This window comes from Myzus persicae, unplaced genomic scaffold (genome assembly GCF_001856785.1).
Source record: "Myzus persicae strain clone G006 unplaced genomic scaffold, MPER_G0061.0, whole genome shotgun sequence".
In the NCBI taxonomy this organism is placed as follows: Eukaryota; Metazoa; Arthropoda; class Insecta; order Hemiptera; family Aphididae; genus Myzus; species Myzus persicae.
The window spans coordinates 88,105-115,762 of NW_019102974.1; the positions used below are offsets into that span (position 1 = coordinate 88,105).

The 27,658-nt window shown below is 31.3% G+C and overlaps 1 protein-coding gene across 1 annotated transcript in view; it reads right to left on the reverse strand.

The window, feature by feature from the left end:
- Nucleotides 1-27,658, reverse strand: part of LOC111033507 — a 63,070-nt gene that overhangs the window by 7,314 nt on the left and 28,098 nt on the right. The window contains exon 2 of the mRNA XM_022314270.1: nt 1,240-1,340. Coding sequence (XP_022169962.1) covers nt 1,240-1,340 — 101 coding nt within the window. The remainder of the gene's footprint in view (nt 1-1,239; nt 1,341-27,658) is intronic.

The window sequence follows — 27,658 nt, forward strand, 5'->3', positions numbered from 1 at the left end:
ATATATATATATATATATATATATATATATATATAGGTAGTGTAAATACTATGGTTTAAGTGCTGCAGTCCAAACCCTTTGATTGCTCAGTCAAATTTTGTTTCGAGTAGAGAGTGATCGTGCTGCCAGACAATTTTTCGCGCACGGAGAATAATTTTATGGACGATCAATAAATATTAAAAACTAAAGATGATGGGTGCCCTGCAGCGTTTATGGCTAATTTTGTAATCGTCTGACGTGCAGCTAATTCTGCATCCGTAATATCGGGAGAACAGGTAAATGTCTCGATGTTCGAGAATCGCGAAAAGGAAATTTGAAATTGATTAAGTAAAGAATATAGTGTAGGCACGTGGGTCGCGGGAAATCGAATTTACGGGGATGTAATCAATTTAGAAATTGTTAATTTACAGAATGCCAGCGGTCGTTCAAGCAGGGTGGTGCAACTCGCGATCTGGTTGGCAACGACCAACGGTATTATATAGTTTAGTGTCTGACGTATATATTTGACATCACGATATTATATAATATATTCCATGTATTTATGTAGGAATTGATGAAGGCACGACAAGGGGAAGGTTGGGTTGAGACTTGAACCGTCGCGAAAATTATTTTTAGGTTGCAGGTATACATGGCCCATACAAAATTATTGGAAAACGAATCATATTTTCGTAGTATGAAATCGAACGATAACCATCATATATGCTCTGTATATCTAGCATGTTATTTTTTTGTAAAACGTAACCTTTAGGTATAGGCATTAGGTACTAACATCGGTATACTACATGTATACGATATTATAGCTGGTATTGATATTATACGTACTTTACGTACCGCGGTATAATACATTATAATATTATTCTACCTCATACTTCGAGTAGCCTATAACACAACGAACGATGTTTTATGTATACAATGCCCACCTATGTACTTAGGTATACATAAATAAGGAACACAAAAAGCGGTTATATACCATTAATTGCGTAAATTGTATGCCGTCAAGGTGCCGAAATGCTGCGACAGGTGTGTACATACGGCGAATAGTACAAAGTATATAATATATATTATTTAGTATATGTACAGTTAAACTATTATTTAAGTTCGTATGTACGCACATCGAATCAAAAATACTATGCATTCTGCGTTTTGCTGCAGACGGCGGCTGAGGCCCATCGCCGTTATATTATACTTATAATTAATTTACGGCTGCGATAAAATGTTAAAATGGCACACTGTATATACCTTTTGACTGTGATTATAAAGCACTCCTGAAACTGTACACTGTTTCGTCCCCAGTGGGTTGGAGAACACGGCGTCGTTTAAGTTTCGTATGTTGTAAGGGGCTGAAAAACGGATAATATTAAATTAATTAAAATAACAGTCGTGGGTTTACACAATAAATTAAGTAAAACAATATTAATTATATACTACAAATAATTACGATATTTTATCCGCAACGCACCGCGGGCCACAACACTGCCGTAATAGTAACATATTGTTATAAGTAATATAAGTATATACTAGATTAATGACAAAAATAATTTGGCGGGACAAAGGTTGACTTATGCCGCCGCCAAACCCCATAAGGCGACGGCCATTATTATTTGGTGTCGCCGTCTATTACTTACACTCGGCTTAAGCAAAACCACTCTCGGTGTATACCTGCTTTGCTGCAGTGTTCTACAATTTTGCATAATATTATAGTTTGAACTAAGCTCGGATAATCGTAATACTTATTTTTGTTGTATTTATCGCATACGATTACTTCGAGCGAAACGCATCCGTGTCAGACGTGGGTGCTTAGGCATTATAGTTTAAGACAGGTAGCTATATTGTTCTACGGCCATTGAAAAGTCATTCCCTCGTGATTACAACAGGCATGAGGTAGGTCGTAAGTACTCAGGAAAAAATAAATATTTTCCATCGTAAAATTATGCACAAATCATTCGTCTCTTCGACAATCGGGCGCCGATAGTTTCGAGTCACCAACACAATAATAATTAAATTATTGAATAGCGCACAAGTTAATAGCATAAGTTAATAATGTATACATAAATTAGGAGTGGAAAACCATTTCGCGGAAAATGTACTTGGTACATACCTATATAGCTATGTCAAAGTTGCAGTGTGTTGAAAGATGGTGGTTTCTGTATTACTCAGTTCCGAGAGGTCGGTATAATGGTTACAGTAAACTTTTGTAGGTATTTGCAATTTGAATTTTGAACATTGCACAGTTAAACACTCGAGTGATGTATGTAGTAATTACACGGAACACAAAAAATTCAAATGTTTGTCGTTTGAGCACTCGTCTCGCTTTGTTTGCTCCGGTGCCGGATGTTGCAGTGGTGAATATATTATGTGTTGTAATTAATATTATTACAAATTTGAAAGCAATGATTTACTATCATTGCGTTAGGAATCTAAACTTATTGCACAGCAAAAAAAAAAAGCCTCTTAACACAATATTGTTTGAATACCGTTTACAAATGTGCTACACACATAAAATATTACTCAAGACCTTATTTGATAATTAAAAAGTGTTTATAGAAAAAAAAAAATGATTGTAAAAACCGCTCGCTAGGAATTTGAAAAAATGTGAACGTGCCTTTTGATATTTTAATTATTTCCGCCCGGAAAGTATTTCTTTTTTAAAACCATTTTTGCAGAAATATCAATTTAATTGTATAAACATTTATATATTTCTAGGAAAGTAGTAAGTGCCGACCTATACGTTGTTTTTTCGTGAAAGCTGCAAAATATTTATAATTAAATCAAATGAACTTAAGAGGACCGATGCATTTGTTACTTGTCTTACACACGTGTAACATAGCACATTTTCGCTCTCTATATAGTTTCAATAGTGTGCAGTTAGTTTGATATTACAGTGACTTTACCTATTATCAAACTTTTAGGTAAGAAAATTATCTGAGCCTGAGCGTCGGCTTTTATTAGATATTTTAATTTTCAAGCGGGATATGAATATTTTTAATTTTTACTATATATCATTTGTTGCTTGAAAATGAAAACATCAAAAACCGCCAAACTTAAGCACTGATAATGTTCTTATCTAAAAGTTCGATAATAGTCAATTCACTCTAATCTCAAAACACTATTGAAACTTGTGAACGAAAATTTGCCATGTAGTACGTTTGTAAGACGGAAACAACGAACTCGCGGGTAGTATCCTCTTAAAAGAAAATGTATTTATGAAATAACACGGAGATTTAAAACAAAAACTTATTAAAGACGTTGAGTGATTGAGTGAATATATCTTGAAAGCTTCTGTGATAAATAATCGTATTACTATTCTTAGTAGAGCTTATCTTAACCAAAAATGGTCAAGATTTTAAAAAAGTGTGCATAAAAAATGTTTAAGCCCATAGATAATTAAGATGAACGAATAATCAAATTTTGTGTTTTAATTTACAATATAAATTACACTGATGGCTTTTTATAAATTAGTCTGGATTGAAAATACTTTTTTGAGATAATTATAAATTTGTGTCCGAGCAAAATCTAATAAAAAGTTTAAAAATAACAAACAAGATTAAAAACAAATCAAGAATATTATAATTAAATTCAATAATAAATTTACTGTTTTATTAAATATTGTGTTTTATGTGCCTATCGTCTATCATGGAGGTCGGCAACCATTCGATCTTTAGAGAAATATTGGTCGATCGTATTAAAGATTAATTATTATATCCCTACATCGGTTGATCACTTGCCTAACTTAAACACGCTTCTGTGCATTATATACAATTAAAGTATTTGCATTGATTATAAATACTAGTATTTATAATCAATGGTATTTGTTAGCGATGAGAAGCATACCATTTTCCGATAGAGAAATAATAAAAGAAGAATATTAGGTATTATGTGTAAAATGTATTATTGTGTTGCATGTAATAACATAAATAATACACCTATTTAAATAAATAGTGGTCGATCAGTGATCATCAGATACTTAAAACTTTAAATGTAGCCGACTTGTTGTAAAAGGTTGGCGACCCCTGGTCTATCGGATACTGTCTTTATTCTTAAATAAAATTGAAAATGTTCACAGAAAATATAAACCAGTATCATTTGATATTACTAATATTATATTATTTTAATACAAACATGGGATGAACGAGAATATACTTTACTTAACAATTACAGTTTTTGACAAAATCGATCTTATTATTTTGTTGTAATCGAAAAAGGAACAACCGAACATTAGAGAGCTAGAATTAGTAGAATTATTACATATAATAGGTAATTAACAATATAATACATTACAGCTCAATAATAGCTTTTTAATCTACATAACTTTGCTAATTACAAAATTAATGTAATAAAAGAAAATTAAGTAAGACATAATGATGTCCGGGCCTGTGCTAATATTTTTGGGTTGTTTATGTCCTCATTAGATACTCCACTGATCGGCATCATTAACAATCGTTTAAATATTATTCTCTATAAAATCGCAGTCGTGAAAGTGGCATTTATATAGTATAGGTATCTGTACGTCAGAGGTATTATACCGGTTTTTTTTTTTTTACTTAAATAAGTTGTATTTATTTTTATAAATTTCATATTGTGTCAAAATGAATACATGTATTATTTCAATCTTCCTTGATTTTAGTTTTTGCTGTTTTGTAATGAGTCGATTGGAACAGAAGTCGGCTTAATACTATATACATTGCTGCAGGAAGTAACTCACGGTTATATGCAAAGTGCCGCCAACAAGCAGTGACGAGACGAACAGTTTTGAAAACGTTTTGCATTTCTACGTTGCAGTGTCTACAATATACATATAAATATATTTGATGACACGATTGGAAAAAAGTATCTGAACGTACCTAATTTGAAGAGAACAATATACACACCGCTATAGAATTATCAGATTATAGATTAGCCCGCCGCGAGAGAGTGCGAACAATAGTCGATTCGATTTTCCCGAGTTAATTTCGAGCTGAGCTCAATTCATTTGGCGAATGAATGACGCCGGTCGGTCTGACCTGTTCTATTCGGAGTTCACGCATTCGCATTTATCCAGCTGACCGCCGTGTCAGGGCGTCTGTTTTGTATTATTATATTATACGGGGTGATTCTTTTCCACAACAAGTATACTCATTAGGTACCTCGGTCGATTTCCATGTTTCAACTATAATATATACGTGATAATCATTTTATACTGTATTTGTATACAAACAGAGAAAGGTGACACCGTGATTTTCCCGAGGTGGTGATAGCCACATTTTGGACATCTTTTCCCCAATGTACTTAGTATTCACGACAGAACTACATTTTTTAAATTTAGATTTTCATAAATTGAACCGATAATGACGAATACGAAATGTGTAAAAAAATAAACGAACGATGATATTCGTAAAAATGTATATTAAGTTCACGTAATGAGTTGTCATCAAAAAATAAAATGTACAGAGTAAAATATCTGAAAACAGTGCAGTCATGAAAAATTAGATTTTTAAATAGCTCCTGTAGACAGTGAATATTATCGTAGTCTAGAACTAGAGTACCTACTACTAAAAGTCTTTTAACTTTATTATTATGTAAAAACGATTTTTTCGACAGATAAAAATCAAATGGAAAGTCGAGTCGTCAAGTTGCAGAACACGTCTGTTAAACTTGAAAGTATCACCCTGTATGCACACACGCAACTGATATTAATCGTGGACCGTTCAAGGGTTTAAACGCTTTACGACGTATACCATATTGTAGCTGCTATGTGTAATCTCTCTACATATACGTAGGTAGGTGTGTGTAATACCCATCATACTGTAGTCTCTCCTATTATTTTCCGTCTACACAACAATATCGGTTGACGAATATATCCTCGAAGTATTCAATATTATTCGAAACCTTGCAGGCGACTGAGCAATACATTTATATACACCGGTGTGTGTATGAGTAATTTAATTCGCTATATATACCGGCTATACCGTCTTATACCAATATATTATCATTTTCATTTGGCCGGGCTTTATCGAAAACGTGAATCGACGCGATGCCCGCGGCGGCGAAAGGGCGAAATTCTCGGCGGTGATTTTAATTAGCTTTTTTTTCCTCTCGAGATTTGAAAACTGTCTAAAAGGAAATCCACTTCTAGAAAAATAAAACTCGCACCCGTACGAAGGGGTGAATAATAAAATCTTATACTGCGTGATCCTGCACGAAGTTTTCACTCGGTCCAGTTCGGTTAAATGATAGACCCACACTATACTCTGTACAGCTGTTTACTGATGAATATATATATATATATATATATATGACCATGTTTATGTCCCTCAGCGTATATAGTTGACCATGATGGTGTGTCCCTCGTTTCGACGTTTTCACTACGAGACATATATATATTATAATATTATTTTAAACGTGGTCGGGGGGGGATGAAAGCCTAATATTATGTGCGAGTGACAAGCACAAGACAAACAGAAGTTGCGTACAATAATATCTTGTTCATTAATGAACAGCAGGAGATTAATATGTTATACACATAAATTATTAATTGCCTTCAGCACGCCGCCGCAGTCGGCCATCATCATTCATTCGGTTTTTTGAAAAGAAAAAAGATAATAATTTTACTCGCATCTGCCTACTGCAAAACTTCAACCGAATATTATTATAAGTGATGTAAATGATACTTGAATCATAATACAGGGCGGTGTTTCAGAAATCGGTACGAATGGAAATTTTTCTGATGATGGTGGGTAGCGCCGATCCTTCGTTGTTTTCCGAGCTGCACGCTAAAATAATTTCCATTTTTAATAAAATTTGTCACCTTTATGGCGTTTTTGAATTGGTACCGATTTCTGAAACACCCTATGTATGTGTAAGACACAAAATGTGGTAACGGATTATGTTCTCAGACTTTCAAGAACCCGTTCGAACAGTTGCAGTTCGGATACGACTTTTTTTTTATACTTCCGGTCAAAATGTTATAGATTACACAAGAGTCTAATGTTCCCTATTGTATAATTCATAGATAATGCTTACACTGCTTTAATAAAAGCCCTAAATATTAGCAAGCGCTCTGCGCAGCATTTGCGTCAAAATTGATTAATAAATCCTCGGCTGGCGTTTTCTTTTACTCCAAGAGATTATGTTTGTGGTGGGTTTATAACACCACATTATATACACACCAGAGTGAGAGATACAAAATATATATCAGTTTTTTTTTTCTGACGTAGATCGATTACTGTAAAAATAATAATATTATTTCTAGTTAGAGCGGATTAGACATCGGACGAATATAATAGACGTTTCGTTTTGCTACTTTATTTTTCTCCCACACGATAAAATTCGAAATTGCGTTATAAATATTATATAAAAATGCTTTGGACTTTTAATAGTATGATCACAAATAATAAATCATACCTACGGTTAAAAATATATTATGAGCGGGAGAATCTCCGCGGAGTATATTATTATTAAACATATTATATATATACCTGTCCACACCTTGTAATATACCTATATCTGTATAAGGTATAGAGGGTACCGCGAACGTAATATTGTAGTTAATGATCCAGCTGAGGTTTTGTCGATCAATTGTTTTAATGACGAATATTGGTAATTGAATATTACTATAATTGCATAATATATTGTAGCGATCTGGCAGCAGCTATCCGGCATATACCGCCACCGCTTGTAATAATGTAATAATATACATTCATCAAATATTATACTCACTAACCCTCCCCCCAACTCCACACCTAGTCTCCTCATACAGACGTTAATTACTACATCCGATTTATGTGTGTGTGTGTGTGTGTGTACTATGGCAATCGATAGGAAGAACTTTTAACAATTCCAAACGTCGGCGGATAATAATTAGCAGTCAAACTACCTGAGAGGAAATTTAATATGTTGTACTCGGTACTCGTATGCGCGCAGGTACACTCAATTATATTTACCTATAATATGTCGTAATAATACGGAGAATTCATTCGTGTGTATTAAATGTCTATCATCAATATTACATAATATAAGTAGTCCTACACGCCCTATATATTAATTAATATGTTTATTAACGTAGTTTGCGCAGTAGGGGTGGGCCAATACTGTACAGCAGAACTCGGGAGAGTGCGTTTGATTTCTGTATTGCGTGTGTCTGTGTGCGAATGGAGAGGGTGAAAAATATGTTTAAATTGGATACATCAATGAATTAATGGTATTTAATTTTTTGTTTTATGTACATTGTACAGGTATGTACTGTGTAGGTACAAATATGATTGTAAGACATTCAATATAATCGATCAACAATGAAAAACACAATATACACATTATATATTTTTCCGGAAACGGGGAGGGGGGGGGGGGGGGGGTTTGAACCATCCATTGCGCACGGGCCTAGCAGTAATGATACTCGATATCGCGGAACAGTATCGGTTTTATCGGCTTGATTAGGATTTTTCGTAACCGATATCCGATCCAATAGGTGTATCGTAAAACAAAACCAAATCCACCGGCGTTGGTACAATATACTGTACATCACAAAATACGTAATTGTCATTTATTTTAAAAGTATAATCCATTTACTACAGCTGGTACCTACTATTGTCTACTACTTATTTAAATTTAAATTTTATTTGTCTCGGATGAAAACATTTTTAAGTTTATCCGCAGTGTTATGATTATGTGTGTTATTTTATTAATATTTTACTTGTCAATTGCTCAAGATCAACATAATTATTATTATTTATCATTTTCGGTTCGTGGTTTACTCCGAAAATGTTGTTTTAAAAATATATCGTAATATAATCAGGTATCGGTAAAAAAGTGGAATCGGCCCATCCCGAGCTATATATGTTATACGAGCGTATAGGTAGTGCACGACGAAAAACTATAAACCGCGTATGCTAGACACTATTTATTATATTATACTGTACTAATAAAATCTATTACCTAATTAATTAAACGCGTACAGGTACCTCCCACCACACTAGTGGACGACGATTTTTTTGTCGCCGAAATTTCGTGTGGATACAGAAACCGGCCCGAGCACATACACCACGTTTCATATTATTAAAAGTATGATTTCCTTCGAATAACAAACGAACCCAATGGATATTTGCGGATTTAATAAAAGCGCTGTGCGGCGCTCGGAGTGTTAAATGTATGACGGTTACGTTGCCCGAGAGATTGTTGTTTTACGACTCGTCCATCCCCCGGCGAGCAGTATATTATTATAAATTTCAAGCGTGCATTAAAAAAAAAAAAAAATAAAAAAAAAGTTGCGGTAAATGTTTTTTCGGAAGAAAGGTGAGTGCGGTAAACCTATTTTTGTGGATCAGGTTAAGCCGAAAAGTTTGGGCATTATGTACTAACGTTAACCCTTTATTTCGTTGAATTCAATTAAACTCTATATACTAATATAATTATACCTATAGACACATAGGGTCTCACCATGTGTATATGCTGTATATATGATTGTTACAATATGTATGTATATAATATCGTGGGAGATGGGAAATCCTAGATTTTAGATTCCCAAGCGCAGTAGAGCAAAACTATCGATCTTCTACATGGGTAAGTACTTCCTGAAAACAACTACATACTCATATATATATATAATATATATATACATATATGTAGGTAATATTATTATGTAAGCGAAATGCATTATAATAGGTACTCATTAATTGTTATATTAATCATACATTAAGTGGCGTAGCGAGAAACTTGGTGGCCCTGGAGACCGTAAGAGGCCATACGAGGCACTCTTCTTACATGTCATGTATTTAACACAGAAATTAAATTCTAATAAAAATATTGATTATTAAATAGTGGTTCTAAGAGCTAATAATAATCGTAAGAATTGTAAGGAGACGACGACGTGCGACTTACAAATCATAATATTTTCATCAATAACTGTTTTAGCCTACATGGTAGCGACTGTCTTTTAGAAACAAGTTATTCTTAGAATAGCTGTGCTACAATTACTGCGTACAAGTTATGATCATTAATTCTTAAAACTTTAACCGCTCGATTGAAAACCCAATGACGTATATAATTAGATAATAAATAAGATAACGCCACTCCTGTACATTTTTTTTCGTATTTTAAATCAAATTATTTTCAACGTGAATATAATTTAAATTTAAGAAAATGTTCGGTATTTTTTATATGTAATGATAAAGGTTCTATGCTCCCCCCCCAACATGGACACGCCACTGTGACACCGGCCTAAATACGCCACTGCATACATTCATGGTGTTTAATAGTCTAAAGGACTTTTCACACACATCAGAGTCGATCCGATTCAGTGTGTCTTCGATTTTAATAGCATTCAGTACGCACTCTGAAGTCGTTTATAACGGACGTGTGTCAAGTTACACGAGTAAACATGAAGACGAATTAATTATGATTGCACGGATTTTTAACATTAAACTCAGAAAAAAAGAGAGCAAGAAGAAGAATTTTTGTATTTATATGATGGACTCTTGGACGATGAGCAAAAATTGTATGAATACTTAAACTCGATGAGTAACTTTAACTACCGATGACTCTGTACTTATTTCATATTCTACTCGGAAAAATAGAAACTAGCATAAAATAATTGTTTTCATTAGTTGACCATCGCGTGTTTTTTTAAAAATCACTGTATTATACAATGAAATTAGATAAGTAATCAGAATTATTATTATAACAAAGAGATTTCGACTTATTCAATAAAGGTATATACTATATAGATTGTATTATTATCTTCCAGATACATTATAAACATCTTTTGTGATTACAACAATAAATGTTTGATCCCCGGCCACTATAGCAATGTAATATAGTGTGCAACAAAAGAGCAGATAAGGTCTCAAAACTTTCACAAAGCTCACCCAAAGCTCTCACTATACCGTGATCTATACTGGTAAAAAAAAACACGTAAATAATCATACAACTATAAATTGTAGTAACGATATTGGTAAAAAAAGACCATAAAACCACTATGAAATCAAAATGTCAGTACTCCCTTGGCCACCCTCAATATATAGCTCCAGAAGACACGAAATAATTATAAATCGCCTTAGAATAGGTCACACTGTAATTAGTGTAATAACTGATCAACGTCTAATGACAAAAGAATAGCCACCCAAATGCAGCACTTGCAGTGTTCAAATGACAGTTAACCAGAGAGATTGAGACAAAATTCGTCTGCTCCACACAATTATTAGTCCGGATCCAAACGGTGTTCATAATATTTAATTAAGTACCTATCTAAAAAACATAATTCGAATATCAAAATATGAACAGTATATTTGTTCAAGCAATTGATTACAGTATGTATCAAATATTCAAATGTAATAATTTAAGTTACTGTCGGCTCAATGGCTCCAGCTACCGAGGTTTTTATTTCTTTAATAAAAAAAGGAAACAAACAGATGTTTGTCTTAGTCGAAAACTTTTGTTTATTTCATACCTATTATACCTATATATACATCAATAAGTCTAAAGAAGTAAAATAGACCATTCATAGTTATTATTTACTTATAGTTATTTATATTTTTATTGATTATGGAAATATTATGGTAGGTACCGTATTAATAATATGGTTGTGGTTATTTTCTTAAAGCCATATTATGTACACAGATTTTCTTAAAAATCGTTAAAATATCAATTTTTAATTTTTTATCTCGATATTTCCTTGAATCGAAAACCAATTTGTGGTTGCTAATAATAACAGTGCCGAAGTTATAAAAATAAATATACGCTGTTCGCCTTAAGTGGTTCTCGGTGATTCTTCATTTATCAACCCATAAACTCATATAATGATTGATTGAAAAATAAAAAAAATAAAAAGTTTCTAAACATATACATATATAAATGGAAAACAAAACTTTTCGTTCTGATTCGGAATTACATAAACTATATCTAAACTTAAGCAATACAAGGTGGGCCATCAACGTTTTCCAATAACCATAAGACCAAAGTACGTTAGCCCCTCACGCCCTGCACCCTGTACATATACGACAATAATATATTATTATTGACATCAATGATCAAAGTTTCAAATCACAAACATAGTAATTTGTTACGATTTAAAACCGGGTTTATGACCGTGCACAGACATAATATTATTTCGTAACTGAAACAACAATGTTATACTGATAATCAGTAGTATTACGCTATGCGACAACCGCCGAAGAAAACGCGTACTTACACCTTCAGTATTTCGGTTCGCCTATAAACCTAAAAATGATAATACAAATCAAACAAATATTTTTTAATAAACACCGATATAATGGTTTTTTATTATAGTGCGGGTTCGGCGTAGAAGACGGAACAATTATTGCGCTTGTACACAATATATTATACTAATCGTACTATATACCACTTATTTCTCGAGGAACAATCATAGCGCAATAAAGGAGTTATGCGCCGAAATATTATTATACGAACGAAATCCGAACTATTATTATTATTATTATTATTATTATTATTACGCCACTAAAGTACAAAACAAGAAGAACAATGCTCGAGGTTTCCATAAATTTAAACAACAAAAAAAGGGTGGCGAGTCGTTTTTGGTTATGTTTTCATTGTGAAATAAATGATGGCAGTACGATTATGATAATTTTTACGCTTTCAATGCGAATATTATATGATGGTTTTCGAGAGTAAGTTGATACTTGCAGTACATCGTTTCGATTTTTAAGTTGTAAATATTACAGCAGCTACGTCGAATCAAAATAACATAACAAAATTTATCAACAGTGTGCGCGCGGGGGGAAATAAATAGAAATAACTGTTTGGACTTGAAACGACATTTTTCATTTGGGCGACAAAAAGAGTTATACGTGCTCAGTGCCTGATATTATATTTATTATAATTTGTGTTAGGTTAGTTTGTGTATATGTACTTAATTACAATACGTCTCACCACTCTCCAAATTGTCTGTGTTTAATTCATAGATCTCATACTACCAGGCAAAACTGTATTTGACAACAGCGCACGAACGGCGTAACAACATCTCGCAGTGAAGTAGGCTGTCTTGACGAAAAAATACGATAACCAATAGATCTATACATCTCTCCCTACTACCCCGCAGTACCCTACATATCGAGTAAATGAGTAAACAAAAAGCGCCCTCTATGTTGATACGCTATCCTCATTGCTTGTCTATATATTAGTACAAGGTGGATAATTTAATTCGATATTTGTACGATATATTATTTATGATATTATATGAGATTGTTATTATACCAATCATATCAAAATATCGATAATATTAAATATCGATGAGAATCAAAAAATCTCATTACAACATATAGGTGTAGGTGAGATGAGTACAGGAGTTTGAGGGTCATAAATTACCACGTGTTCACTGACAAACGGAGCAATCGGAAAATAAATATAGTTGAATAAATATCTAAAAATACTACACCTAGGAGTCAATTATTATCGTCTACATTATTTCTATTCTAGTACACACTCAAAGTAACATAGTAGTTCAAAGAAATAACTTAGTAACAACTTTGGTTTTATTATTCATTATTATATATTATATTGCAGTTCATTTACGTTTACATTCATTTCTTGTAAACGTTAAATAAATGAAAATATTTTCGTTTTAATTTGAATACATTTAAAAACAAAAACTTTATTTAAAATCGTATTGTACATTATTTATTATTTATATTTTAGTAGTTCAGATAAAATTTGTTTAAACTTTTCAAGTACTACTGCAGTTGTAGTGTTATAGCAAAATATTATGCTTTTTGTACCGTTAAATGTTTAGTGATGCTGAACGGGTATTTTATTTGCAATACTTATTTAGTAAAAAACTTGCATATTGCTTATATTTTTTTCACATTTTAGTAGATGGGTTTCAGCTTATTGAATTATTCTTTTTTTTTAAGAAAAATACATAATTTAAAAAAAATATATTTATACATAAAAATCTCTGAAATATTTATTTTATGATGCGTTATATGATGATTGAAAATACTTATAACTTTCGAAATATATGTGTAGGTATTTGCCTTTTTCGAACTCAAACTTAATATTAAAATAGTTTTTTATAACTCATGAGTATTTTTAAAACACAATAATATTATACCTACTATAAAAATAACGGTTATTTTAATATTTTTGTTTTGTTGCTCTTCCGAGTACGACCATCAAAATAATATCTAAACTTCACTGCAATATAGGTATTTGACTCTTCATAAATATGACGAATTGCATCGAAGTGCTGTCACATTGAATGATCTCTTCGATAAGTTAAAAGTGTAATACATATTTGTATAGATACTTTTGTGTATTACAGTCAAACGTACAGGTAAGTCGTGTGTGTATAATATGTAGGTCGTTTGAGAGTTCAGCCTTTTTGGCTGGTAGCCAACTTGATTTTTTTTATAAAGAGCTGGCCGATTTAGGCTTATTACAAATGTATCGTAGGCGTATGTATGTAGCGTCATGCTCTTTGGAAACCTACATATTATATTGGTATATTAATGTTTAATTGATTTATTACAATAGATATCCATCTAATATAGGCAATTATAATATATAATCATAGTGTATTTAAATCAGTGTATTGTTTGATACGATATTCAATAATTTTATTACCTATAGTTTGATTACTGTAAGAGGAAATTAATAATTAAAGCAAACATTCATCATTAGATATTTGAATTTTGAATTCAAACGTCATTATTGGTGTAGGCAATGAGTTATAATTAAATATTAATTATAAATAAAAAATAAGTAGTACATTTTAAATAAAAATCTTAATTACAACTTTTTATTTAATATATATTAAGTTATTTTTTCGTGGTACTCAGGTACAAAATATAATGTATACTCATTTTTCAAGCACATCGGTTTTCTTTTTTCATTATGTTTTAAATGATCAAACTCATCTGTCTTTCAAATTCTGATTGTTTATTTGCTGCTTGTGTCCTAACTCCCAATTATATTTCATTATGTATCTACTTAATACGTGAACTTATTATAATAAATAAATAAAAACTGTTAGGTAAAATTATCTTTATTTTGAATATATTACTTATTTATTTTATTTGATTAATTGGTTGTAATAAAAATAACATATAAAATCACTAAAATTTAAGATTTAAATAATAAATATGCGTTAATTTCTTGTCGCAATTATCAAAATATTATAATTATCTGTATTACTTGTCGTAATTGATAAATTAAATATTGTTGCAGGTACTATAATCTATATGTAATATTCACATTTTCAAAGGAGCTTATAACCATCGGTCTCTACTCTCTTTGTAATACGCCTATAAGTCAACTGGCTCTTTGAGAAACATTTAAAAAAAACTAAAATTATTGTCCAACGCATTCTCAAACGGCCTACTACGTATATATTATGTTAAATGTCAAACAATTATGTTTTTAGAAATTATAATACTTAGGTAAATCTATTATAATTGTAAAACCAATAAATTCTCATCCGTCTCATTTTTTTCGATTATATAAAAAATGTAAGGAAGGGTCCCCAGCTGCGACAATCACTATAACACATAATGAGTAACATAAAATGCAATAAAAACAAGTAAAAGCGCTACCTCCTATATCATCAATAATCAGTAATCTTGTGCTTGAATAGTGTCAGTATACCGGAGTATACAAAAAACATTCCAGTGGTTCACTAATTGGTTTTTTTGATGATTTCGATGATTATAGTCCATGTCAGTGCCATTGATTCTCAACCGGAGTACCGTGATTTTATAGGTTAGGTGAATCCGCGAAATTAATGGAAATATTACGGAATGTGTATTACAATGGTTTTAAACAATGGCTTACAAATTATTATTAAAGTATTTTTTTCTGTATTAAAACATAGTGTGTGTGTAATTAATGCACCACTTTTTCTTAAATATACACATCGTTTACAACTTTGTTTGTGGGTTGTAATGTGTATCGTTAAATTTGACGTACAAAAAATAAAACGAACAACACCCTTATTTGTCGAAAATGAATTTAACATGCTCATCAAAAGAGTTAGGTTATAACTAGAACAGAAAAATTATGTAAAAATCGTTTACCATAATAAACATTATTTCTTTGCCATGTTATACTATTAGGTAGAGTTTTCATTATGTGTATGTATATTTTTCGATATCATGTTTAGTAAAAAGTATAATAATGTAACTGCATTAAAAATAATTTGAAACAAATAACTATATAAATCAATCAATAAAGATAAGGGACCATGTATTAAAAGTACACGATTTTCACAATCAAAAGTATACAACCATAAATCTAATAAAAATACATTTATTCCTTTAAACAGTTGATTCTGGATATAAAAATGAATAAAAATAATGTTTTCGTTTGTTTGAGTCATCTTGTAGATTTAGTTAACAATTACATATTAGATGTTCACTTTAACGATAGATACTGAGCAAATAAATTTCTCAAATATTTTTTATTTTTTTTTAAATATACTCATCATGATAAATTGTGTATAACATTGCACTAGGTCATATTATATAAATAATATTTCTGAAGAATTTTTTTCTCATAGTAATGATAATTATTATTTAAACATTTTGGACTGTTGAGAAAAATGTTTATTACTTTTTTCTCGTTTGTGATTACTTTGGGTACCTAGTGAAAAATCGCGGAAATGCGATTTATTTGTACAAGGTTCTTTTGTGTTAAAAGTGCTTGACTCTGGTACACTCGAAAGGTCTAGAAACAAAAAAAAAAAAATCGTCAAAATGAATAAGACGCATTTTCCAGTACTGTGCACATTGATAAGGTTACACTACATGTTTTCGGACCCATGATCATCCGTCACATTTGACTCGTTCAACCGTAATATATTTGATAGTGTTAACGCCAACAGTTCTAGCCAAGTCAGTTGGAAAATGCAATTTGCCAAAAACAGAGTCCTCCAGGCCATCCAATTTTCTATAAATTCTTTTCCGTCTAGTCAATCATTGATGTCATTTTCAGCTGATTTGCGTGCGCGTGCAAATCAAAATCTTATACATATATTTATAAATGTGTATACAATATCTTCGGTATATGGTATGTATGTATATGTACATGCAATATGCATAACAAAAAATCAATACCCGACGAACAATGGTATATTGATTGTGGATGCAAACATTTATATTCAAATGTCAGTTAATCAAAAGAAAAAAATTTTGCTTGTGTTACTCAGTTTTTTTCTATCAATCGGTCGTGTACACGTTGTGTGCGCGTACAATGTAGGCGTAATATCTGATTATTAGATCGACAGAGGTTTTATATTAAATGGCCCAGACAATCTGAGATTTTAAAATCTTGTTTATTCTAGGGTCACAAAATTTCAACTCTTCTTCACACTTAAAGCTTCTCTCTTAAAACGTTTACACTAAAATATAATAATTTAGACTAATGCACTATATTAAAATCATCAAAATCCACTTATCTCAAATCGTTGTCACAATATTATCTTTCCTAATAACCGTATAGATTAAAATTTAATCGGTCACGCTGTCTCTTGAATAACTTAATGAAGACATATTATATTATACAAAAGTCTAAGTCGTCAGTATGCATATTATTATATAGGTACTAGCAAGACGCAAATGATTTTGCTCGGTAAATGAGACATCTAATTATGTGTCTGATATTACGTGTATATATTATAACGTTGTTTTAATGATAAACAATAATAAAACACTTTATTTATTTCGAGTTTCTTTTTTATGAACACACATTTTTGCCATCTCTGCGGTTTGAGGTAAATAACGAAGGAAACGAGGTAAACATATTCTTGTAACAGTTTTTTTTCATTTTTTTTTTTTTTGTAGTAGCAGCAGCAGTATAGTCTTATTTCCTCGTCAATTTCATCTTATCTGCGATTTCTATTGTTGGAATAATACACGCTGTCTTCCTGAATTTTTTTTTACACACTTAGGAATTCGGAGTATAGACCTTTTTTTTACACATCAGCTGCAGAATATATTATACAATTTCCCCATGCATTAAACATGAATTTCCCCTTTAAATGTTTACATTGGTCTCGTACTTCTCTCTCCAGTCAGTATAGCGGCAACACACACCGCAGTGGATGAAGAAACGAGCAAAGGCATCCGTCTTCGTTTCGATCTCACGTGACACAAATTGGCTCGTTTAGTCAATATATAATACATCTATATTTATGTATTAAATATTGGCCATCAACGATTTTTTTTTGTCATTAGTAACACGCGTTTGGGATAAAAATGTTGATTTTTGGAAAAAATTATTTTAGGAATTGCCTATACGAATAAAAATACGGGAAAAGTTTTGTAGTATATTTTATTACTTTTTATTTTGTATAATATGTTGTATTAATGGATTCGATAGTACATTGATGGAATATAAATGATTTTAGTTATAAAAATGTATAAAGGAAAAAAAACGTTTTGCAAAGCTAGAAACTAAAAAGATAAATCCGGGGAAGTCGCTCATCTGCTGCAGCTTTATAAGCTTATAGTATATCAATATACCATATTATTATGAATTTGTTTAAATAATCTTGCACCAAATGTTCAAGTAAAAAATTGAAGATCAGATGAATTTTTAACTAAAAATTTAACTTTATGTGCAGCCTAAAAAGAGTTCTGACTATGTATTTTCGATATTTTTTGATTGCTACAAATTTGACAGGAATCTTGTGATATATGTCATTGCTTTTAATTAAGCATTTGTACAGCTCTAAAAGGTGACGACACAACAGAAATAAAATCAAACAACCATCATTCAATGTTTGCGCCGCTCAGAATCCGAATCCACGAAATTATAATTCAAATAGTTCAGTAAAACTACACCAAGAAGAAAGTTAGTTAATAAAAGAAAATACAAATTAGAAATAATAACATTGAATAAGTGATCATAAAAACTGTAATAAAAAGTATAGTGTTAATTTTTATTCTTAAAATTTGAATTAATATTAATTATGGTTAAAAATTAAAATTAGATTCCAAGACAGTGGTTAGACATTTAGTAAGGTAGAAGCAGTAAGCACCTATACATGTACGAGTAGTTATTAAAATTTTAATAAAGAAACTACAAAAATGAGTGTGATGTATATTATTTTATAAACGTTAAAACAAAATTCTTGAAAGCATTTATTTATCAAATTATACATTTAAACAAATTAAACTTTTTTCGGTATTATATTAACAACATTCTATTTCACCCGTATAGGTACCTATTATAATTAAATTTAAAACTGTATGACATATTATTTTAAATTGTAGTTATATTGTATTTACCTATATTTATGAAGTAGATAGTTATAATATTGTAATTTTTCGTACATTTTTGTAAATAAGTGTGGGTGTAAAATGTATTTATATTTTTTTATCAAAGTGTTGTTCATTGAGAAGACTCCAAAGTTTTTGTTTTTATTGTATAATATATTTATCATAATATTATAATACTATAATCTATTCATATTGTTCATGTTTATACAAACATCAAATCCCAGACGTGCCAATGCATTTTCATCTAATTAATATTTCTGTTATGTGGAATAAAAATAGTTTTATTAGAGTCTTAGAGAGTTCAACTATAGATTTTTTGTCCATCTAAATTCTAAGCAAGCTGATGAATAAAAATTTTTATGTTCCACTGTTTTTTAAAAATTGATGATAGTGAATTACGTAGTATATGTAAAAATAGGTATTTAAAAAATCAAATTATTGATTTTTATGCAGCATTGAAACACTAATGTACAAATTTAAAGCTTAGACAGGACATGTGATGTATAAATACAAACACACATTGGCGTAAATAGGGGGGGAGGGTTGGTGTTTCAACCTTCCTACCCCCACCTGAAAATAAAAGTATGTGTGTGTAGAATTATTATTATTAACTATACTGTCGTAAATTCCGACTAGGGAATCTACCCCCCCCCCCCCCCCATCACTCTGAAATTAAATCCTGTATACGCCATTGCAAACATACCTACAGTATTAATGACAGGTGAGTACGAACAAGGATACAAGGATACCAAGTATGTATCACTCTGGATATAAAAATAACGACAAATGTGTTTCACTTCAAAGTAAGTTTGTTTAATTTTCAATTCATATTGTATTAACCCCATTCGTTTAGGTATAGTCGTTTAAAAATTGTTTTTTATTAACTACCCATACTTTGATAAATTAACAAAATCTGACTATTATAATGTCTCACGAATACGAAACAATAAAATACAAATTTAATTAGCACTAAGTTAAAATAATTAATCGTTTCTACGGGCTATAATATTATACGCAGTCTTGAACGCAAAACAATTAATTTATAGTTTTAAATTTTCATCAAATAATATGCCGATGGACATCTATTATATTATTTATAAACAAACAACAATGTGGTTTTGTTGAACCCAACATCACAAAATCCCACCGTGTATTGTATTTTATTCTATACCATTTATTGTACTATAGTAAATAATATCATATTATTTTACATATAGATATCTATACAATACAATTAATAATAAAAATATACAAAAATGTACTTAAAAATTTTAACTTTACTTTCATAAGTATTAAACTGTAGTACAATATATTAAATCATTATACCCAGTTATAATAGAATAATTATTGGTCTTTCGAATTGAATGGACGGAACGAGAATAGTTTAAAAGTATTCTCTAGTTCTGTAATAGAACAAATTACTTTAAGAATAACATGTTGCCTTGGAAATTTCTTTGAAATTGACGATTGATGGTTAAGTAATATATGAGTGATCCTGCCCCATCCGTCAATAGATTTATACTTTTATAGGTTTTGACTGTTCTGAGTGGAGCGACGAATGTATTGGTTTTACGATGATGTGTGTGTGTGTGAGACTCGAGTGTGTGTCTATAGAGCATTTAAAATTCAAATTTTGAAGAAACCGGATAACTATTGTTTATTTATACATGGAAAATAAAGATTTTAGTTTTTTGTTGTAATTCAAACCATTTTATTCGTTTAGCAACTCCAAACTTTTCACCATAGCATTTATAAGTATTTGGTATATATATTACATACACAACGAAACTTTCAAAATATTTAGATTAATTTCAAGCTATTGATACCACGATTGAACGCTTCTATTCACACCGTTATACGACTTTATAAGTTAATAACAGTTATCTTATACATACATATATAGTAATAATTTATGAAATAATATTATAATAATATCAAAATATATGCGATTTGTTTTTGAAAAAAGTAGTCCAATCCGCAGTCTTATTAATAGAAAAATAAATTGCTAATAGCGATATAAATATTGTTTGATAAAATGTCATAGATATATAGGCCGACCGACGGTCTCCGATCAGAATCGTTTTTCGGGTACAATGAATAAATCATTAAATTCAAATTTAACACACCTACTGTGACCTACTCAATGACAAGGTCGGAGGTACCTCGAAACCTACTCTGCAGCCAAAGAGACTTTTCTGAATTTTTTTTTTTGAAACTTTAATTTAACAAAAAGCTGACGCATTTAGGTAAATAATAATGTTTAGGCGAGGGTGATCTCTGTTCGTAGGTTTTCGTTTTCGAGGATAAACCAAGACCAAGTTGCATCAGGTATAAACTTGCTTTATAAAAACGAATTTTTGAAACTGACTTTCCTCGTATATACATATACATATATATATATATATATATACGATGTATGATGTATATATATATATAGTTGTTAAATGTGCCCTAAGAGAGAGATAGAGTGTGAGAAAGATAGTCTATAAACAATAAAGAGTGAATTCTAACAGCTTTCTGCCCATGTCACTGATATTGCAGTCTACAGCATAGTTCGACGTAGTTTGTGGTTGGTAAAATAGGTAGGTATACGTATAGGTACTTCGTCCACGGTGTTTGGTATATTAGACCTTAGGGATTCAGGATGATGGACAAAAATAGCGTCGGCTGACAGTGTAAAAATGTAGGTATATAGTACAGGGCTCTATATCAGAGACAAAAAATAAAACGAAAGATGTCCGCTGTGTAATGTTTTACTCACGCAATTGATTTTCTCTCTTACACACACACACACAAGCACATAAACCTTTAAATAATATATTCATAAAGCGAATGAATATTAAACACAAGTCGTGGGCACATATATAGTCGTAGGTACATTAACCGACAACGAACGGCGAAAATATGATTTCGGATTTTGACAAGTTTTATAAAAATGAAATTATTACATGCTGTTTCTTAATTTATTCAGTTTTTTTAGTGTCCAGTAGATAAATGTTGTTAATTTAGTAAGTATATATTTATAAAACACATGAAATAATACTAATACTATAAGTACACAACATGAATGTTGATTTTAATACTTCTTCTTATTGAGGTAAATCATAATGATTTGATTTTGCGATCAAGTGAACTATTTACTTATGCATATGCATGACGGTACCGCCTTTTCCAAGAGAAAACACGAGTGGATTAGACTGTAAGTGGAGTGTGTGTGTGGTTGGAAATCGGATGACGCATTTATGAACGGGAATAGGAAGATGGTTACTGGTCATCTGCGTAACCACCGCGGTACCTACTTTGTAGACCCAACTGAGACACATGCAAACTAAAAATTAATTGCAATGCTTAATGTTTATGTTCGTATAAGAATTTAATAATAAATATCATATTATAATATCATACTTAGTTCACACAATTTATGCAAAATTAAAAACTATTAAACACAATATATTTTATGCTGAAGTGTAAACCGATCAATAAAAATGAAGTGTTTATACATACACGCTATATACAGGCTAAATTTAATGGAAAATCGATCAATACTCTCAGAAAAATAATTAAGAAATAATCTAGTTTAAACATTTAACACTATGTATTGTAGTTCATCAAAATAATTAATAAACTATAATAACAATTTAGTTATAGTTTTTGTGCTTACCAGGAAAACTAATAAAATTATTTGAATTAATTTACCCATCTATTATACTTTTATAGTTTATATACAATTTACAGTAAAAACAATTGTATCGTTGATCTCGTTTATCATCTTGTTTTTACTTTTTACTGTATTCATTATAACAACAATTATAAAGCCCACATAAAATCGTCAGGTTTCACGTTTTGTACGCCTACGTTTTGTGAAAAAACTCATTTTCCCAGTAAAATACCGAATGTCAGACTTTACCGAACGGAAAACACTGGTGCTACTGCTTTGGTTTTAAGGATTACAATAACCCATCAGTCTCGTATAATATAACAACCAATGTTTTAATATCTATCGTCCGGTATTTGATAGACAAGGGACTTAAATGGATTTTGGATTTAATTGAAGAAAAAGTCCAGACGCCGGATGTTCTTATTTCAATGAAAAATTACTTTTCGCGTAATCCCTTCCCGTAAATTTATTCTCAAGCACCCGGGACCCGGTAAAATAAAATAAATTGCTTTTAATAATAATATACTTCGGTCATGTTAATTGCTTCAAAACTAAAAAAGTTAAACGATAACAAAGTTATATACGTATTATACATAACGCGTAAAAGTATACAAAAACACGGATTTTTAAATCCAAATAATTTGAACACAAAGTCTCACTCGACGTCTATAGACATATATGATACATAATTTATAGATGTACATGTTTGCATATTACCTATATAAATATATTATATACATGATATAATAATTGCGCATATTTTATATAAATGAAAATACTTTGAAAATCTGAGAGTCGGTACCTATAAAAAAAAACTTTCTTGAAAACTATTACAATACTTATTACTTATACTAGCTACCAACAAAAAGTTTTTCAGTTAGAAAATCAATATGTTCGCATTTTTCATTAAAGTTCATTTCGTTTTCAGATACACAACAATGATAGGGTTTCGGAAAATAACAACGTCGAAGCCTAGAAAGTGATAAGTTACTAAGTGCGTAATTTAAATAATCCACCTAAACAATAATATCATATTACGTCTATCTTGATTTAATTAAAAAAACAGTGTAGGTATGTATATAAATTTATATATTAAAATATATATATAGGTGGGCGAGCGCTCTTGAAAAGACGAGCCGAGTGATTCACGGAGAAGATAAGTCTCGCATCTCGACGTCTAAAAACGTTCATGTTATTTTTAAAATGCTTAATCAAATTTCACTTGACTAATGGTGGAGGAAAGCACACTCCGTTAGTTGTCCGTTTTTAAATCTGTTTAAACGTTTGTTTAATTTTTTCCTCAAACTTAAATCAATGCGTCGACAAGCGTTATTCAAAACGACGAAATCGATATCAGCATCTCTATTTTATTTTGTTTGCGAAATAAACACAACAACATAAAGACAGCTCGAGTAATTAATTCGACTAACCGAATTCATATTTTTATTTGAACTAATCATTTTTTTATAATTTATGTGCGTATACTGCACGATTAATGCACATTAAGTAGTTGGTTCGTGCAGCATATATTACACTGTACATCTCGCCATTGTGGATCGTTAGACTAGAAAAAGTTATACATAACACATTTTCAATCGATTATTTATAATTATAGACTGGAGAACCTGTAGGGTAGTACTTGGAACCACACGTTTACGAAAAATATATTTTAAAGTAGTAAAAACCAAAAGTTTTGACGAGTCGATTTCCGTACCAAAAATTGGAGGTTTCCCCTATTTTAGTGGTGACCTCTTCGCTCTGTATTATATCTTCTTAATTCAAAAAGTCAATGATACACACAAAAAATTAGTTCCATATTATAAAAAAAAATGTAAGAAAATGTAACAGAAAATATTCTGTTCTACATACAATGGGTCAATGCATTACGTATACGACTTGTGCATGATACATGTATAGAAATGTAATTAAAATTATCGACCTATGTATATGCGAGTGTGTTGATGTTTTCGCGCTGGTCATCGTGTCAACCTTTTACGTTTTCTACACCTACCGAGTGGCGAGTATATATACCGACTACCTGGTTCGTAACTTCAATAATGACTCGTTGTGCGAACGGGATAATCACACGTGCAGTATTATACAGGTAAGTATTAAATATAATAATACACATATATATATATATATATATATATATATATGTGTGTGTGTGTGTGTTGCAAGAGCGCCACCGCCGGTTCAGTAATCATTATGTATTATATTTTAGAGGCAACCACCTCGCGGGAGACCCTTTGTATAACGGCGGACCGTCGTCGTCGTGTGTGATGATGATAATAATAATAATAATTACTGTTATCCGGCAAACTGCTATAATTCCTGTACATAATGTGCCCGTCTCGCAAAACCACCATATGTATATTTTGCATATATATATATATAGTCGAAACCATATTATATACCTCGGGGCTCAATCTTCGTTCCGGCGGCTGCGCCTACACCCTCAACCACTCGCACTGTACATATAATATATACACACATAAATACGTTTATACACAGATTATATATATGCGTCGTGTGGACTATAATATAGCATATACAGACACACACACACACATCGACGAGTAAGCAGTTTACGCTGGATTTAATTTCCGAATTATTAGCGCCGTGAAATTTAAGATATTTCGTAATACGTCTAGATATACGGCATGCGTATATATAATAACAATATATATATAAACGCTTTTATATATTGTGTCGCTGCAGCGTTTTCTTTGCCCCCGCGGGCGTGATTAAATTTAATAACAACTTTTCGGGGTGTAATTAAAAACATCGTATATACAATTATACACGCGTTTAGATTGCTTTTGTTTTGGGTTTTTTTTTGTTGCAATTTGAAATTTGCAATGACTTTATATCACTGTCCGCCGCCGCCGCCGCCGGGACGTCATAAATAAATTGTTATACGACGCCGGGTGCTGAACAATAATAATACAAAGAATCCGTACAAAGTCCGAGAGTTGGCATAATAATGTAAACGCGAAATCTGCGGGTGCATTGCAAACAATACAGTCGTAAACGACTCGCTGAGCGTGAACGATAGGAAATAAAATTTACGTATATATATATACACGTTTACACACATAATATATAGGAGGCGATTCACGCAGAAACTACTCGTTAGAGTTTTGATTTAGACATGTCATCAACGTTTACATAAAAAAAAAAAAATCATCTCCCGAACAATTTTCAGTGAAAAAGTTTGATTCTCGTTTGGAAAAAAAGACGTTTGTTTCGCCACGGGACATCCCTTAAATGGTATAAAATTACAGTGCCAGGAATTGCACGAACTGTCGCTAAATAATTAATGAATCAATAGTGCGAGGTAATTTTTTCCTTAAACATAATATTTCATACTTAATACTGGCCCTATATGCAGCCCTTTATGCAGCCCACGTCATGAGTGTTTGAAAATTTAGTTCTCGAGTATACATTTAAGTCTCATCACAAATTGGAATTTGAATACATTCATTATTAAAGGGAACAATGGGGATGACCGTGCTCGGTGAATCACTCGGTATAATATTTATATGTATGGCTCTTTACTTACTTACTTACATCACTAATTTCGATATTAAATTAGGTATTATTCAATATTCTCCAGAATACGGCAAAACATCATTTATTATTTTCGAACGCGATAAGAAGGAGAAGAACAAGAAGATTTGTTATGTATGTTTGAAACTAATTTTATTTTTTCAATGAAAATTATCTCACCCACATGCAACCAGTCGGGTGTCCTTAGACACTGTTATCAATGATAGTTGAAAACAGATCCCAATTTTTGTGTTTATGCATATTATATGAGTGTAAAATAATTTTATGATTTTAAACGTATTAGAAAAAAAATATATTGCAATGACGCGATAAAGTGAAAAAACGACCAACGGAAATGATGAACTCACACGATATGGCGTTTATACGATACTCTTATATTATCTTCGACGCTGCGCTACCGTAATATTTTTACGATTGAAATGCATGAAACAAATTGAATTTCGCACATCACTTCGTAGGTATAACATATGCGATGAATAATTCCGACAGACGACACGATCACATCGGGACACAAACACGCAGGGTACTGGTCACGCAACAAATACAGACGTATATCCATATTTTAGTCTTCAACAGTTATCATAATGGCCAATGGATCTGTCGTGAAATGTTAAGCGTTCGACGCGTATAAAATTAGTTCAGAAAGAGCTTATGGGAGCGACTATAACTCTTCTTCGTCTACCGCGGTTATTGAGTGGTATATATCATACCTAGGTAGGTAGTTGTTATCCGCGGTACATCGAATCACAGACAGTATGTCTTGTAACGACGTTACGCAACCGTAAATATTATTCCGGTCTGCGATAACTCAAATGGAAATCACATCGTTTGAGAGAGAGAAAATAAAAATTGGAAATGCCTGTAATCACTCATCCGGCTTCCGTGTGAACACTCAAGTCGACTACGGCGGAACACACTCTTCTCCTTGACATAAATAATGTATTGTCACCAAACGGATATAAATTACAATATGCGAACGAAGGTAAAGTTATAAAGTTTATTAGCTATATAGGCGCATATACATCGTCAATAAATACAACGACTTATATTTTAAAATATATTTTTTTTATTCTTATTTTTTTCTTTTAAACAATAAATCATCAATTTTTAAACTATAAAGTAACCGAAAATTAATCGGTTTAATCCATCTCCCGAGTCCTGCAGGATTTATGATTAAGAAAAATGTCCTCTCAGAAAATAAAAC